The 13633-nt window shown below is 54.9% G+C and overlaps 6 protein-coding genes across 6 annotated transcripts; 5 read left to right on the forward strand and 1 right to left on the reverse strand.

Moving 5' to 3' along the window:
* Positions 1 to 96: 96 nt before the first annotated feature.
* BO86DRAFT_385436 (uncharacterized protein) lies at positions 97 to 921 on the reverse strand. The gene is made up of 4 exons (XM_025671103.1): positions 706 to 921; positions 584 to 615; positions 444 to 508; positions 97 to 267 (listed from the first exon to the last, which is right to left on the reverse strand). The coding sequence occupies exons 1-4, from the start codon at positions 780 to 782 to the stop codon at positions 199 to 201; spliced, it is 243 nt and encodes an 80-aa protein (XP_025532495.1). The 5' UTR covers positions 783 to 921; the 3' UTR covers positions 97 to 198.
* Positions 878 to 3172, forward strand: BO86DRAFT_415350 (biotin--[acetyl-CoA-carboxylase] ligase BPL1; the record flags this gene model as incomplete). Its single annotated transcript, XM_025674899.1, has 5 exons — positions 878 to 935; positions 996 to 1635; positions 1706 to 2284; positions 2341 to 2612; positions 2673 to 3172. The coding sequence occupies 5 exons, from the start codon at positions 878 to 880 to the stop codon at positions 3170 to 3172; spliced, it is 2049 nt and encodes a 682-aa protein (XP_025532496.1).
* Positions 3173 to 4471: 1299 nt separating this feature from the next.
* BO86DRAFT_302678 (cytochrome P450) lies at positions 4472 to 6077 on the forward strand (the record flags this gene model as incomplete). The annotated part of the gene is made up of 2 exons (XM_025667538.1): positions 4472 to 4867; positions 4935 to 6077. The coding sequence occupies 2 exons, from the start codon at positions 4472 to 4474 to the stop codon at positions 6075 to 6077; spliced, it is 1539 nt and encodes a 512-aa protein (XP_025532497.1).
* An 870-nt stretch (positions 6078 to 6947) lies between these two features.
* Positions 6948 to 7643, forward strand: BO86DRAFT_353130 (uncharacterized protein). Its single transcript, XM_025669513.1, has 2 exons — positions 6948 to 7279; positions 7460 to 7643. The coding sequence occupies exons 1-2, from the start codon at positions 7032 to 7034 to the stop codon at positions 7623 to 7625; spliced, it is 414 nt and encodes a 137-aa protein (XP_025532498.1). The 5' UTR covers positions 6948 to 7031; the 3' UTR covers positions 7626 to 7643.
* A 1524-nt stretch (positions 7644 to 9167) lies between these two features.
* On the forward strand, positions 9168 to 9975 carry BO86DRAFT_395228 (uncharacterized protein; the record flags this gene model as incomplete). Its single annotated transcript, XM_025673287.1, has 4 exons — positions 9168 to 9302; positions 9436 to 9555; positions 9660 to 9825; positions 9902 to 9975. The coding sequence occupies 4 exons, from the start codon at positions 9168 to 9170 to the stop codon at positions 9973 to 9975; spliced, it is 495 nt and encodes a 164-aa protein (XP_025532499.1).
* A 717-nt stretch (positions 9976 to 10692) lies between these two features.
* Positions 10693 to 12523, forward strand: BO86DRAFT_406280 (T6SS phospholipase effector Tle1-like catalytic domain-containing protein; the record flags this gene model as incomplete). The annotated part of the gene is made up of 2 exons (XM_025674160.1): positions 10693 to 11449; positions 11511 to 12523. The coding sequence occupies 2 exons, from the start codon at positions 10693 to 10695 to the stop codon at positions 12521 to 12523; spliced, it is 1770 nt and encodes a 589-aa protein (XP_025532500.1).
* Between the last annotated feature and the right edge of the window lie 1110 nt (positions 12524 to 13633).

Genomic DNA, 13633 nt, shown 5'->3' on the forward strand with positions numbered 1-13633 from the left:
GCGGAGGTGAAGAAGCTGAGCTGCGGGAGGGAAAGGTCGGGATACAGTCACGTGATGATACGCTGCTGGGGAGTGGAAATGCAGTGCACTGGATTGTGCTGATGAAGCTGGAAGAGTTGCGATTGGGTTATAGATCACTTTAACTGGAAGTCTGTAGAGTACACTGCTGGGATGGTCGCCGGCCAAGTTACCCTAGTCCTAAGCATCCTGCGTCTGCGTGCGCTGGTCGTTGCCCTGCTGTTTCCAGCATTCGCGGAAGGCTTCCATCTGAGATTGAGTTAGCAACCACACATAGGGAGTTCGATCATTGATTGCCAGTGCTTGAGGGCGCATATGATGAGTGATGGTCAAGATGATGTTGGGCAGTGTCTCCACAATATAGAGCTCATCTGGGCTCAGCCCGATGTGAGGGTATACGGCCTCCGCAGCCGGACTCAACGCACCTCCTTTTGGCAACTGCGCCAGTCTTTCTTCTGATAGACGCAATCATTCAAGGTCATCTGCTCGTCTGTATCATGGCTTAATAAATCACTTCTTGATAGACCGCCAGGTCAATGGCTGTAGGTGGCTCTTCTTGACTCACCCGCACAGCCGGTTCTGTTGATCCGCTTCTCCCTGTCGGATTCGCCGTCAGTCCGAGTCAACTCTCTCACTCTCTCACTTTCTTCCCCTCTTCCTCTTCTCCTTCTCCTTCTTCACACTCACCACTCATCTGGCTCATCTTCATCATCCTCCGCCGCGTTCTCAACCGGAGGATTTTGTCTCTCTTCCTTGTTCGTCATTGTTTGTTCTGTAGCTGCTCTTCGACCGGAGAGTTGCAGTTGCGAAGAGAAACTTCCGAGACCCGGACGTTGCACGGTTGAACCGTTCCTCCGCCATGGCGACAACAACCCCCAATCTGACCGGGAAAAAGGTCAACGTTCTTGTCTATTCCGGTACCTATCTTCTTCGCTCGTTTTATTTGATTCGCAGACACTGACACATTCGTCTCCCAGGAAATGGCACCACCGTCGAGTCCGTCCGCCACTGCCTCTTCTCCCTCCGCCGCCTGCTGGCCCCTCACTACGCCGTCATCCCCGTCACCGCCGACATGCTCCTCCACGAACCCTGGACCCTGACATGTGCATGTCTCGTCTTCCCCGGCGGTGCCGACATGGGCTACTGTCGTGCCCTCAACGGTGCCGGAAACCGTCGCATCGAACAATTCGTCAAGCGTGGGGGCGCCTACCTCGGTTTCTGTGCGGGGGGCTACTACGGCTGCCGCCGGTGTGAGTTCGAGGTCGGCGATAAAACGCTGCAGGTGATTGGCGAGCGCGAGCTGGCCTTTTTCCCCGGCACCTGTCGCGGGGGTGCCTTCCCCGGATTTGTCTACCACAGTGAGGCCGGCGCCCGCGCCGCCGAGGTGAAGGTGGCCAAGGACGCTTTGCGGGCGGGCGTGGTTCCGGAGCAGTTCCGGTGCTACTACAATGGTGGCGGTGTGTTCATCGATGCGGCGCAGTATGCCGACCGAGGCGTCGAGGTGTTGGCCAGCTATTCTGAGGAGGTCAATGTTGACCCCGGTGAGGGCGGCGCCGCGGCCGTGGTCTACTGTCGCGTGGGTGAAGGTGCCGCCATTCTCACGAGTCCCCATCCGGAGTAAGTAGCGCCGGTGATTACGCTATCAACTTGGGTCACGAAACTAACAATACGTTTTCGTTCTACGTAGGTTTGCAGCGGTCAACCTGGATAAGAAAAACGGGGGTGCGGAGTATGCCAAGGTCGTCGATGCTCTGGCGGCCGATGATACCGGTCGCACTGACTTTCTGAAAGCGTGTCTGGTCAAATTGGGTCTGCAAGTGAGCCAAACAACGACGACGGTGCCTTCACTCTCCTCGCTGCACCTGTCAGCTCTGGAGCCTACCGATACGGCCAACCTTGTGGCCTTGTGGGATGAGCATATCACCAAGGATGGTGATAAGGAAGTTCTCAAGGATGAGAATGATACGTTCCGCATCGAGCGTCCTGGAACCTGGAACCTGGGTGAGTTGGAGGCCTCGCTTCCCGCCCTGTCGGAGACGCCGACGGCGGCCCCGACGGAAGGTATTGTGGATTACAACGCGATCGTCAAGCGACTGGTGATCCATGACGATGTGCCATCATCCAAGCTGACACCCTACTTCAACCACCATGCGTTTTATTCGCACCTGCGCGAGTACCAGGGACAATCCCGAGAGGGTGCCTCTGTATTCGGCTCCAACCTGGTATACGGGGAAGTGGTCACCAGTACGAATACGATTCTGGAAAAGTAAGTTTGAGATCGACTCTGTGACAGCTCACATGACTGACGGACTGACTGGTCAGAAACCCGAAATTGCTGCGCACACTGCCCACCGGCTTCACCGCCACGGCCACCACCCAGGTTGCTGGGCGGGGTCGGGGCTCCAATGTCTGGGTATCGCCTGCAGGGGCTTTGATCTTCTCAACGGTGTTGCGACACCCGATGGAGAAGATTCAATCAGCCCCGGTGGTGTTCATTCAGTACTTGGCTGCGATGGCTGTGGTGCAGGGTATCAAGCGGTACGACGAAGGCTACGACGCCATGCCGGTCAAGATGAAGTGGCCCAACGACGTGTGTATGTACCCACCTCTCCTCTCGGATCATTACTATCATCATCGTTGCTGATGACCTGCAGACGCGCTCGACCCGGAGCACCCCGAGAAACAACAATACTCGAAGATTTGCGGAATCCTGGTGAATTCGCACTACTGCGCCAACGAGTACATCTCGGTGGTAGGAATTGGGGTCAACGCGACCAACGCATCTCCCACCACGTCGCTGACGGCATTGGCGAAACGCTTTGTGGGCCCCAGAGCGGCCCCCATCACGTTGGAGAAGCTGCTGGCGCGGATTCTGACGACCTTTGAGGAATTGTACGGACGGTTCCTGCGGACAGGCTTCGACCGAGAATTCGAGGACCAGTACTATGCGGACTGGCTGCACATGCACCAGGTTGTCACCCTGGAGGAGGCTGGAGGAGCGCGGGCTCGCATCCAGGGCATCACTCGAGATTATGGACTGTTGTTGGCGCAGGAGCTGGGCTGGGATGACCGACCGACGGGTCGTGTGTGGCAGCTGCAGAGCGACAGCAACAGTTTCGATTTCTTCCGGGGATTAGTGCGGCGGAAGGTTTAGTGTTGGTGTTGTGGATGAGGATGAGGATGGTGATGGTGATGATGTTGACGATGACGATGACGACTTGTCATAATGATATTGACGACACGGTTTCATAGAACGTGTGTAGTTACAGTAGATACTCACAATAGACAGTACATACGCACTGCGTAGGTAATGTCCGAGATTCATAACATTCTCGGTCTTCACCGAGTGGCGAGGCCCCAACCATTCAATTGCTTTCACTGGATCTCTCCTGAATCAATCCCAAATGTGCGATACCGATCGACGGAATGAGCCGTGGATGAGATCGCCCAAGCAGGCAACGTCTCCGTCATCGTAGTCAAAGAACATAATCTCCGAAATTGGATTGGCCGGCTTCCCGACGGAGAACTAGCCCGGAAAGAGAAAGGTTTCTGTGCCTCAGGGCGCAAAGGTTTACATGCTGTGGTGAGTCAGCAGCTCCGACTCTGCTGAGAGTATCATGTGGCTGCCACCTCCTTGCATCATTTCCTCATCTCGCTTCTCCCCAATCCTCGCTGCGCATGAACTCCGAGATCTTCTTCTTAATCAGCACCAATGCATCAGTAACGTCAGCAATACAGGCAGCATCATCTTCAGAGACAAGACTCGATGTCTGATTCCGGCGGAGCCAATGTGGAGCACTGCAAACAGCCACCAACGGAGCCACCCCGTTGTTTGGCCCGCTCAGGATGGCTGACACGTCTGCAACACTGCACTTCATCTTTTCGTCAAGCCCTCAATGGTCAGACTTGAGACCCTCCATTAGCAGATTGCCAGATACAATAGATGAGCGACTACTGCTTACAGCCTCTGCTCCGGCCGTTTGTTTTAGCTCCGCGCCCGCCCGCCGATCCGTCGACGCCACATGAGCCTAGGACTTCGCCGTCGGCTTGAGACGGGTGGGAGCCCCCCCGTTCGTGCGCATTATATCATGCCAGTCCTGCCTTGTACACCCGGGAGTTGCACATCCTGTTCCTCGGGCCTGCCATCGACTCCACTCCATCTGCACGACTAATCATCTCAATCTTGTAACCCTACTTGTGATGTCCGCCAGTCTCGACCGACTTGTCGCCTAGGCCTCGGTTCATTCTTTCTTTCTGGCATTCACCCCGCGTGCCAGCCCCCCGATTGCTGCCAAGACGTATCGTTTTATGGACCCTCTTACCAATTGACATTGGATATATATCAGCATCATCTCCCATGCTGAACTGATTTCTCTCCCCGCCAGTTTTCTTCCACGCCTCCCTCCGCTTGTAAAAACCCAATCGGTGACTGACTGACCACCGATCGCCCATCATGTCTGTCGTCTTGACGATATCGGCTGTCGCCGCCATCCTTTATGTCCTCTGGACACTACTGCTTCGCTGGCAACATGCTCAGAACGCTCGCCGCTGGAATTGCGGTTCCATCCCACACTACCCTGGAGACTGGCTCGGAACCAATACTCTCAAGGAATCCCTTCGCTATGACAAGGACCGCAACCTGCCTTATTTGTCGCGTCACCGTATCGAGAAAATGTCTGCCAGCCAGAACCGCTACACCACCACTTTCCAGTTCCGCCAGCTGGGACAAGATATCATCTTGACATGTGAACCCAAGAATGTCCAGGCCGTCCTGGCTCACCAATTCAAGGATTTTGAGCTTGGCACTCCCCGCCGCAATGCTTTCCACTCGCTCTTGGGCAATGGAATCGTATGTCCACTGACCGACCTCACCTGACTTTTCTACTTGAGACTAACGGAGGTCCACAATTGTTTAGTTCACTGCCGATGGCGAATACTGGACCCGCTCCCGCGGCCTTCTGCGGCCCCAGTTCACCCGCGACCAGATCAGTGATCTGGATCTGGAGGAGCGGCACGTACAGCAGGCTATGCGCCTCATGCCCGTGGATGCTACTGGCTGGACCGAACCCACCGACATTCAGACTATCTTTTTCCGGTTGACCCTCGACTCGGCTACGGAGTTCCTCTTCGGTGAAAGCGTTGAGAGCCAGGCTGCTGCTCTTCGTAGTGGCAGCAAGACTCAGGATGACTTTGCTACTCAGTTCGACCGCGGCCAGTGGTATGCGGCACAGCGCGCCCGCTTCGAGAAAATCTACTGGATTGTCAACAACAAGGAGAGCCGCGAAGTTGAGAACTTCGTCCACGCCTACGTCGATCGCTTTGTGGATGCTGCTCTCAACATGGATGCTGAGAAGAAGCCTTCTCACTACGTCTTCCTCCATGCCCTAGCTGAGATGACCCGGGATCCCGTCGAACTACGTTCTCAGCTGCTCAATATCCTCCTCGCCGGACGTGACACCACTGCTTCCCTCCTCAGCTGGTGCGTGCTTCTTCTTGCTCGTCACCCCGAGCAATACGCCCGCCTCCGCGCCGCCGTCGTCGAAGAGTTCGGCTCCTACGCTTCCCCCAAGGAAATCACCTTTGCCGGCCTCAAGGGCTGCAAGCCCCTCCAGAACGTCCTCAACGAAACCCTCCGCCTCTACTCGATCGTCCCTGGTAACCGTCGCATCGCCGTCAAGAACACCACCATCCCCACCGGTGGTGGTCCCAACGGCACGGATCCCGTGTACGTCAAGAAGGGTCAGGCCGTGTTCTACAGCACCTTTGTGATGCACCGCCGGCCCGACCTCTGGGGCGCGGATGCGGATGAGTTCCGTCCGGAGCGCTGGGAATCCCGCAAGCCCGGCTGGGAGTACCTTCCCTTCAACGGTGGCCCCCGCATTTGCATTGGCCAGCAGTTCGCTTTGACGGAAGCCGGCTACGTGATGGTGCGCTTGCTGCAACGGTTCGACCAGATCGAGGGCGTCGGCAAGACGGCCGAGGGCGAGATTGCCATGGCGGTGAGCCTGACCAATGCTCCCGGTGACAACGTGACGGTCCGGTTGCACGAGGGCAACTAGGTGTATGAATGAGGTAGTTGTATTGGGGTTTCTTTGTGAGATTAGCGATTTTCTTAACGATATGGTTCTATCAAAATACATAGACTTTCTTTTTGCTATCCCAATACGAGACTTCATAGACTGCCGTGTAACCCTAGATCTAGCCTCCAGTGGCCATGTAGCACTTGGTTTCGGGTATGCGCAGTGGATGGGAGCTCTTTGCCGGCTACGGGAGATGGCATGGGATGGTCCCGTGTTGTACATTGCATTTACACCAGGCCTACAAACGGGCGGAGGCGCATGAACGCGTGTACAAGGTCTCGGAGACCTGCAGAGGGATCCGCTGCACGGTGCGCCTGTTGCCGTTGCGGTTCCACCCGCTGTATATAGTGCTTCTTCTACAGCGTAGAGGTGCCAGTGGTACGTTTATTTCACTCTTTTCATCAGAAGTGGATGGGAACGTAGCATCCATCTTGAGGGCCCTCAGGAGAATTATGCTTTGTAGACTCCAGGTACCAGGTACTTGTCCAGCATGTGACTGGTGGTCCAGTGCTGGGTACTAGGTACAGTTCATGGGCGGTGAGTTGGCAGCCATAGTCGCACATGATGAAAAGAAATGGAAGTCCATTTCGAGATGAAAGATCGTTAGAAGAGGACATATAGCCATGACTACAACTCGAGCGAAACGCACAATAGCAGAAAGACTGTGTACAATAAATTCCTTTGCATCCATAGCCCTCCGAAGCAACCGGTCGACAAAAAGAGTTGATCCTTCACCGCCCACAGTACCCCACCTGACCCCTGGGAAAAAAAGTAATGCCGGCAGAAAAACGAAATCCCACGGCCCAATGCCGCCATCGCGGGATTTTCCGTTCTGCCCTGCCTGCCACAGCACCCTCAACTCCTCTAATCACACAGCCTTCTGAATGATCTGTAAACCTCCTCCAACCAAGACCCTACGAACCACAAAACAAAATGCCCATTCTCACCACCTTCCCCCTGCCCGCCTCCCCGGCCGCCCTCCAGGTGCCCGAGGAGTCCTCCTCCTCCTCCTCCTCCTCCGCCGCCGCCCCGTTCTTCCTGGCGTTTGTGACCTCGCCCGACCCGGCGACGGGACAGTCGTGGTGCCCGGACGTGCGCGCCGCCTGGCCGGTCCTCGAGGCCGCCTTCTCCGCCGCCGAGGCCCCGCGCCTGGCTGTTGTGGAGGTTGGGCAGAAGCCTGAGTATGTTTTTTTTTTTTCCCTTTGACTTTTTTGCTTTGCCTTTACAGTGTTTGGTTTGACTAAACAGCGGGTGCTGTGCTGAGACATATTCCCCCTTATATATCTCATGTTTTTGATGTTGTCTTTCTGGGTGGTACAAGATGGCTAACAGAATACGCTACTCCCACTTTCCACGAGTAGATGGAAAGACTTGGGAAATATCTACCGCACGACGTGGAAGGTCCCGTGCATCCCCACGGTGATTCGGTATGAGGTTGTAGCCGGGCAGACGGTGGAGACGGGGCGGTTGGCAGAGGGGGAGATCCTGGAGAAGGGGCGGTTGGAGGGGTTGATTCGGGGGGTTTGAAAGGTGGGAACTGTTCTTTATAAGGTTATGATGGGCCCTTAGGGAGGGGAAGGGGGTTGGTGTATTAGGATTTCTTCTTTCATGCTACGAGGTGTGCTGGTGAGAGCGGAGAATGATATCATGTTCGTTATGACACCTTCGAGTGGTAGTAGGCTAGGGAGCTTATGCGGTTGCAGCTGCGCTGGACTGCCAGGTTAGCCATGGTGTTGTTTTGCGCATTGTCTTTGCGAACGAAGTACTCGATTTGTTTTATCTTGGGGCGGACGGTTAGGCTGAACACTGTGAAGATTAGTTGAGGTGCTAAGCAGAGAGGTAGACGATGAATAAGCATGTACTCCACGAAAGATGCCTGCTCTTATTCAGTGGAACTGGATCTTAAAGAGTAAGGTTCATCTGCTTTGATGGCAAGCCGGTGAGGAGGAGGTGTAGTGGCAGTCACCACAAATGGCAGGAGATGATATTGTATGCGGCTTACTGCTTGTCATACTGTCTGCGACCTAACCCAACATCACGCCATTTCAACAGAGCCCAGAGCCACTCTGAAAATGCACAGATGTAGGTGAGTCCCTCTGCAGTTGGAGAGGGTCATACGAATCTCTTGGTTCTATTCCGCAGCAGTAGCGGACGATCAGGTAGTGTAGTGCTTGGATAGTAGAGGCATGTCGGAGCCGGAAGGTACAGATCAATCTAAGCTTACCATCAACACCGAGACAGACCCTGCTGCAATCTCCGAGAATCACTTGCAGCGTGTATCTGAAAGTGTTTTTCCCCGGCGGTGGTAGTGGTGGCAGCTGATATATATAGAGACTGAGCAAGAGACCTCTTCAAGCCATTCAGAACCCGAGACCGACAAATCCTCGCCGGGATATCCTCCGGAAGTCTAGCACATACCAAAGGTCTTTCTAACACTCAGTAAAACACCTCATGCTTAGATCCGCGGAGCCACGCACTGGCAAAAGCAAACATCCTGAGCGGCGCCTTCCCGTCACACCGTTGGACTACAAGGATGAGCCTCCATTGCCCGACCTATACTTGGGGATGCTGACTTTGCATACACGAATCGAGAGGAGATCGGGAATTTCATCGTTTCAACACATGGGAATGTGAGATTTTGATTAGCCATGGGAACCAAAAGCAAGAATTGCGGTATGTGGGACCTGACTACGGAGAATTAGGGCTGCTGATCCCTTATCCTGGCGCTATGAATATGGTGTGAAACGTCTGCATGGTTGATTCTCACGCCGTTATAGGATGTCGGGTTTGTTGTTACGTGACAGGATATGTCGGCAGAGACATATGCATTTTATGAGGATGATTTACGTGGTTTTTGTAAGAGATGCATGCGGTCAATAGCCAGTCTTGGATGTGACATTTAGGGTTTATTTATTCGTGAGGGGGGGTGTAAAGAGCATGCACTTGACCACGGCGGCGATGCCGTGTGAAAAAGATTATCATCTCCCAGAGCATTTCGTCTCATTGTACTGCAGTTGTAACTCGCAAAGCATCCCCAAACCCATCACAAACATGCAGAACCAATCCACAATGACCGAGCAAGCCGACCAATCTGTGCCGTTGACGGAGGCAGGCCAGATTCGCGCAGCCACACCGATGGCTGCTGAGCCAGAGGAGACCGAGGCCGAGGAGTTTCTCCTCGATGATGACACTGAGGCGGCCGAGGTTCGCGCGGGCATGGCTTCCGCTTCCCACCGAGCCAAGACTATAGCATGCAACCCCACCAAAAGAACCAGACTGACTATGTTCTGGCTTGTGTATAGGCTTCGTCGTAGCGATCACCGAGGAGAGAACCAAGCCCGACGAGCCGCGAACCATCGTCGCCACGCAGCTCCCAAACGTCTACTCCTTACCCGATGACGTGGAGGTGAGCGCGGAGGCGTATCCGAAGATCAATTGGTCGTACGGACCGGTCAAAGTAAGCGTTTCGCTTCGAATCATGCATCGTGATCTCCACAAGGGAAAACAAGATACAGCATACGCATGGGTAGGGCCAGAAAACAGTCTAACAGCGAGGGACAGGTGCTCGGGTACGTGAATCCCAAGAAATTCGCGATTAGGGTCCAAGTGTCCGTCTACGGGGCCAAGCTGCTCAACCTCACCGGGGACTTGAGGCGTGGGATCTGCGGGAAGATCAATATCAAGTTTGCGAAGGGGTCGATTTGTTTCTTCCTCAAGAATGGGAAAGGTGACCTCCTCCCCCCTATCTGGTGGTTGTACTGCCGCGTTGACGCTTTTGGCTGATGAGTTTTCTGTGTGTATAGAGGTGTGGGTGAAGTTGGAGTTGAAGGCTACGGTCGGTGGGCACTTCAAGGAGGCGAAACTGTTGACACTTTGATTGGGGTTCTGGTGGGTTGGGTTGATGAGTTCTTTCGTTTCGTCTTCTGAGGCTTCTTGTTTGCAGTGAGACTTGGCCTTGCGTATACTCTAGGACTTTCGTCTGATGGTTATGAATGCTGTTTGACTGACATGGTTACTGCGGAAGTGGTGGAAGAATACTGAGATATATCGTGCTTGATGCTAGTAGGTTGTTATGAACTTGTACGACAATCATGTTTGTCAGCCTTATATAGCCACAAACAAGGGAGAGTGGGGAATATGGAGAACGACAAGTTTACCGATCCCCAATATCCTAGTAAATAGCGATGTTTTTCTTGAGCTCTTTCCCATATCCGGGGGTGCGGGGTGGGGTGGAATTAGGGCTCCAGGGACACGGACGTGGTTTGAGCTGAAAATGCGCCACGAACCCTTGGGGTATCCAGCCGCAGCTGAAGAGGAAGACTTGAAGGAAATGACTACCAATCAGCTCGCAAAGAACAGTTCAGCTGAGATGCAAAAGGGTCATCAGCTCCTGACACGGAGAACAAAAGATGGTCATTTCTGCCGAGCCGGAAATTTGTAGCGACGGACAGACACCACATGAATGTACAGTACATCAATGATAAGCCCAGCTGATTCCCCTACCCCTCGGTCCTCTGAAGGGAAAGTAAAATAAATACCTCCCTTGGAGATCTCTAAGGACTTGTTAATCTTCACCATACAAATAAAAAGCACGATGCACCGCCCCCTCACCCCCACCCCCAAACCCCAACCCGCGCGCAAGCGCCTCATCATCTGCTGCGACGGCACCTGGCAATCCGCCGTCGACGGCCAGGAGCGCATCCCCTCCAACGTGACGCGGCTCTGCCGCGCCATCGACAGCGTGGGGATCGACCCGCACGACCACCAGCCCTGGCAGCAGATCGTCTGGTACGACTCCGGGGTGGGCACCAACACCACGGCGGCGGGCCCGCTGCGCAACTTCGTCGAGGGCGCCCTGGGCCAAGGGCTGGAGGGCAACATCGTCGAGGCCTACCACTTCTGCGCCCTGAACTGGAACCCGGGCGACCAGATCCTGTGCTTTGGGTTCTCGCGCGGCGCCTACACCGCGCGCGCCATCGCCGGCCTCATCTCGGACATCGGCATCTGCCCGCCGCACCAGATCGCAAATTTCCCGGCGCTGTGGAAAGTGTATAAGAAGACGCCGGCCGGGGAGCGGTTCTATGGCAGTGATGCGTACTATGAGTTTTTCCGGGGGCGCCGATCCTCCTTCGGCGGAGAAGAGGGGGAGGAGGATGGAGCAGAAGAAGAGGAGGGTTCTTGGGGGTCGGCCGCAGAATGGGCATCGACCCCCGAGTCACGGCAGGTGCAAGTGGTCGGGGTCTTCGATACCGTCGGCAATCTGGGCTTCCCCGAGCTGCTCGGCCATGAGCTCCCTGCCTGGCTGACCTGGACTGATAAGCCTGAATGGCACAATGTCGGTCTTTCGCCTAGTAAGCAATCCCCCCAGGCTATCATTGGCTCAGGATGAGACGATACTGATCCCAAACCCAGACATCAAGAATGCATTCCAGGCGCTGGCGTTGGACGAGCACCGCCGACTGTTCCGCCCGGCTATGTTCTTCGTCCCGGCGCCGAAGAATATCACGGAGAGCCAATCGCGAGCGATCAAGCAGGAGGCACGAAACGCCACCCGCCAGTGGCTAAAACTCGTAGGAAGCGGCGCCGCCAGCACCGAGGAGTTACACGCAGCCGAGAAACGACGCAACGCGGCTGCCCGCGAGCTTTTGGAATGGGAGGACAGCCAGAAGGAGCCGTCCCAGCTGACGCAGGTCTGGTTCCCGGGGTTCCACATTCACATCGGGGGCGGATCCAACCAGACCCTCAAGAACAAGGGCAACATGGAAGAGATGTCCCACATCGTCTTCGCGTGGATGCTGGACCAGATCCAGGGGTACGTCTTCCTTGACCGCGCGCTCCTCCAGCTCGAGGAAAAGACTCGAGAGGATCGTCTGCGGCGGATCAACGAGGCGCTGGAGGCGTACCAGAAGAAAGAACGTCGCCGGCAGTCCGAGTCCTGGGCCCAGTGGCTTTGGCGCACAGGGCAGGGTCTGATTGCCGCCGTGCAACACCCGCTCACCCCGTCGGGCGATGCTCCCCCGGCCTATCGCCAGATCCGTCAGTACGGCTGGGCCACCGGCGACTTGCCCGACAGCTTCGACTTCACCTACCGCCTGAACGGGTCGCTGGCGCGCAGGCCGCGTCGCTATTTTCGGGATGTCCGCACGAATGAGGTTCTCGGGCATACTTGCGAGTACATCCATCCCACGGTGGGGTTTCGACTGAAGCACGTGCCTGGATATCGTCCGGCTGGGCTGCGTGAGGGCCAATATGCTCGTCAACTTAGGGCTGACGGCCAGGGCTATGAGTATTGCTTCAGGTACCCCGGTGAGAAGGATGAAGAGGTCTTGCCGGAGTGGGAGATGGCTAGAGATGAGCTCTCCTGGGAACGGTGGGTCGTCAAGGGAAAGGAGGCGTTGGCGTATGTGGATGGCTTAGTCTACTGACCTGATTGTTAATCGGATACGAGCGAATGGGTGGGCCCACTGGTATGAGTGTTTACGTCACTTCCAGCCTCTGCGTGAAGCGGCCTACTTGTATAGGTGTCTATTGCGGTGTTCAGCATAAAAATATACCTAGGTACCTGCCGAGTACCCTGGGAAGATCTCGGAGATTAGGTAGTAGTTATCACAACACAAATAGCCCTGGCCTCACCACATTCAGACCTCATTCGTCAGAAAGATTTCTAAGATCGCGGCCGCCACATATAAGTCTGGTCCTTCTCCTCTCGCTTTCCCTTAATACGATTCGTGTGTGTTCTAAGCATAGTACTGACTTGTAGATGATCCGTATATTAATTTGATTGCAGCCATAACAAGCACATACGACCACAGGGTGTGGAAAACAGGGCTTCCCGTCCGCTCAGCCGTACTTAAGCCACACGCCGGGAGGTTAGTAGTTGGGTGGGTGACCACCAGCGAATCCCTTCTGTTGTATGTTTTTGCTTCTGGTTTTTTTTCTACCAATCACCATCTGTTCATGAGATCTCAATTTCAAGCTGCTCCGTTGCTTAAACTTCATTCAATGAATATTGGTCTCGAAGCAACGTCAAGAGTGTCCCGATACCGCCTCCCAAGGTAGATTACTTAGAATCCAACACTTTGGCTTCGCAGCGCAAGTGCCAGTGGCCTCCATACAACGAATTCTTCTTCAATGAAGAGCACCAGTGTATAGCAAGCAGCATTAGATTGACATCCGGTCATATAGGCCGTTCTATCTTATTCACTCGCATGACTTGGTGTCAGACACTTTTACTACTTTACTATGCCTTTACCTACACCCCGACGCCGAGAGTATATCCCAAATCCCCCGCATTGTTGATTCTCACCCCCCTCTAGGGTCTGTGACACCATCTCATTTGTTGTGGGCAGTCCCTATCGCCAGGCATAGGTCCACCCCCTTTTCAGATAGAACAAGATGCAAGGGTTTCAGGCACCAAAGGCGCGGCAGCAGAGTATCTGCTTTGATTCAGGTCCAGACCCGAGTTGGCGAAGCTGGGATCCGCGGTTGGTGGATTAGTGGTGGGCATAATGGGTGGGGGCTCCGCAGCCGCGAAG

This window comes from Aspergillus japonicus (assembly GCF_003184785.1).
Source record: "Aspergillus japonicus CBS 114.51 unplaced genomic scaffold BO86scaffold_3, whole genome shotgun sequence".
Taxonomy (NCBI): Eukaryota; Fungi; Ascomycota; class Eurotiomycetes; order Eurotiales; family Aspergillaceae; genus Aspergillus; species Aspergillus japonicus.

What these genes read in the sequence shown, in the direction of transcription:
- BO86DRAFT_353130 (XM_025669513.1), top strand. Translation starts at nt 7,032, where the DNA reads ATGCCCATTCTCACCACCTTCCCCCTGCCCGCCTCCCCGGCCGCCCTC. An exon ending in GAGGTTGGGCAGAAGCCTGA is followed by an intron (nt 7,280 to 7,459) that starts GTATGTTTTTTT and finishes TTCCACGAGTAG; the next exon opens with ATGGAAAGACTTGGGAAATA.
- BO86DRAFT_385436 (XM_025671103.1), bottom strand. Translation starts at nt 782, where the DNA reads ATGACGAACAAGGAAGAGAGACAAAATCCTCCGGTTGAGAACGCGGCG. An exon ending in GAAGATGAGCCAGATGAGTG is followed by an intron (nt 616 to 705) that starts GTGAGTGTGAAG and finishes CGAATCCGACAG; the next exon opens with GGAGAAGCGGATCAACAGAA. An exon ending in GGCGCAGTTGCCAAAAGGAG is followed by an intron (nt 268 to 443) that starts GTGCGTTGAGTC and finishes ACTCAATCTCAG; the next exon opens with ATGGAAGCCTTCCGCGAATG.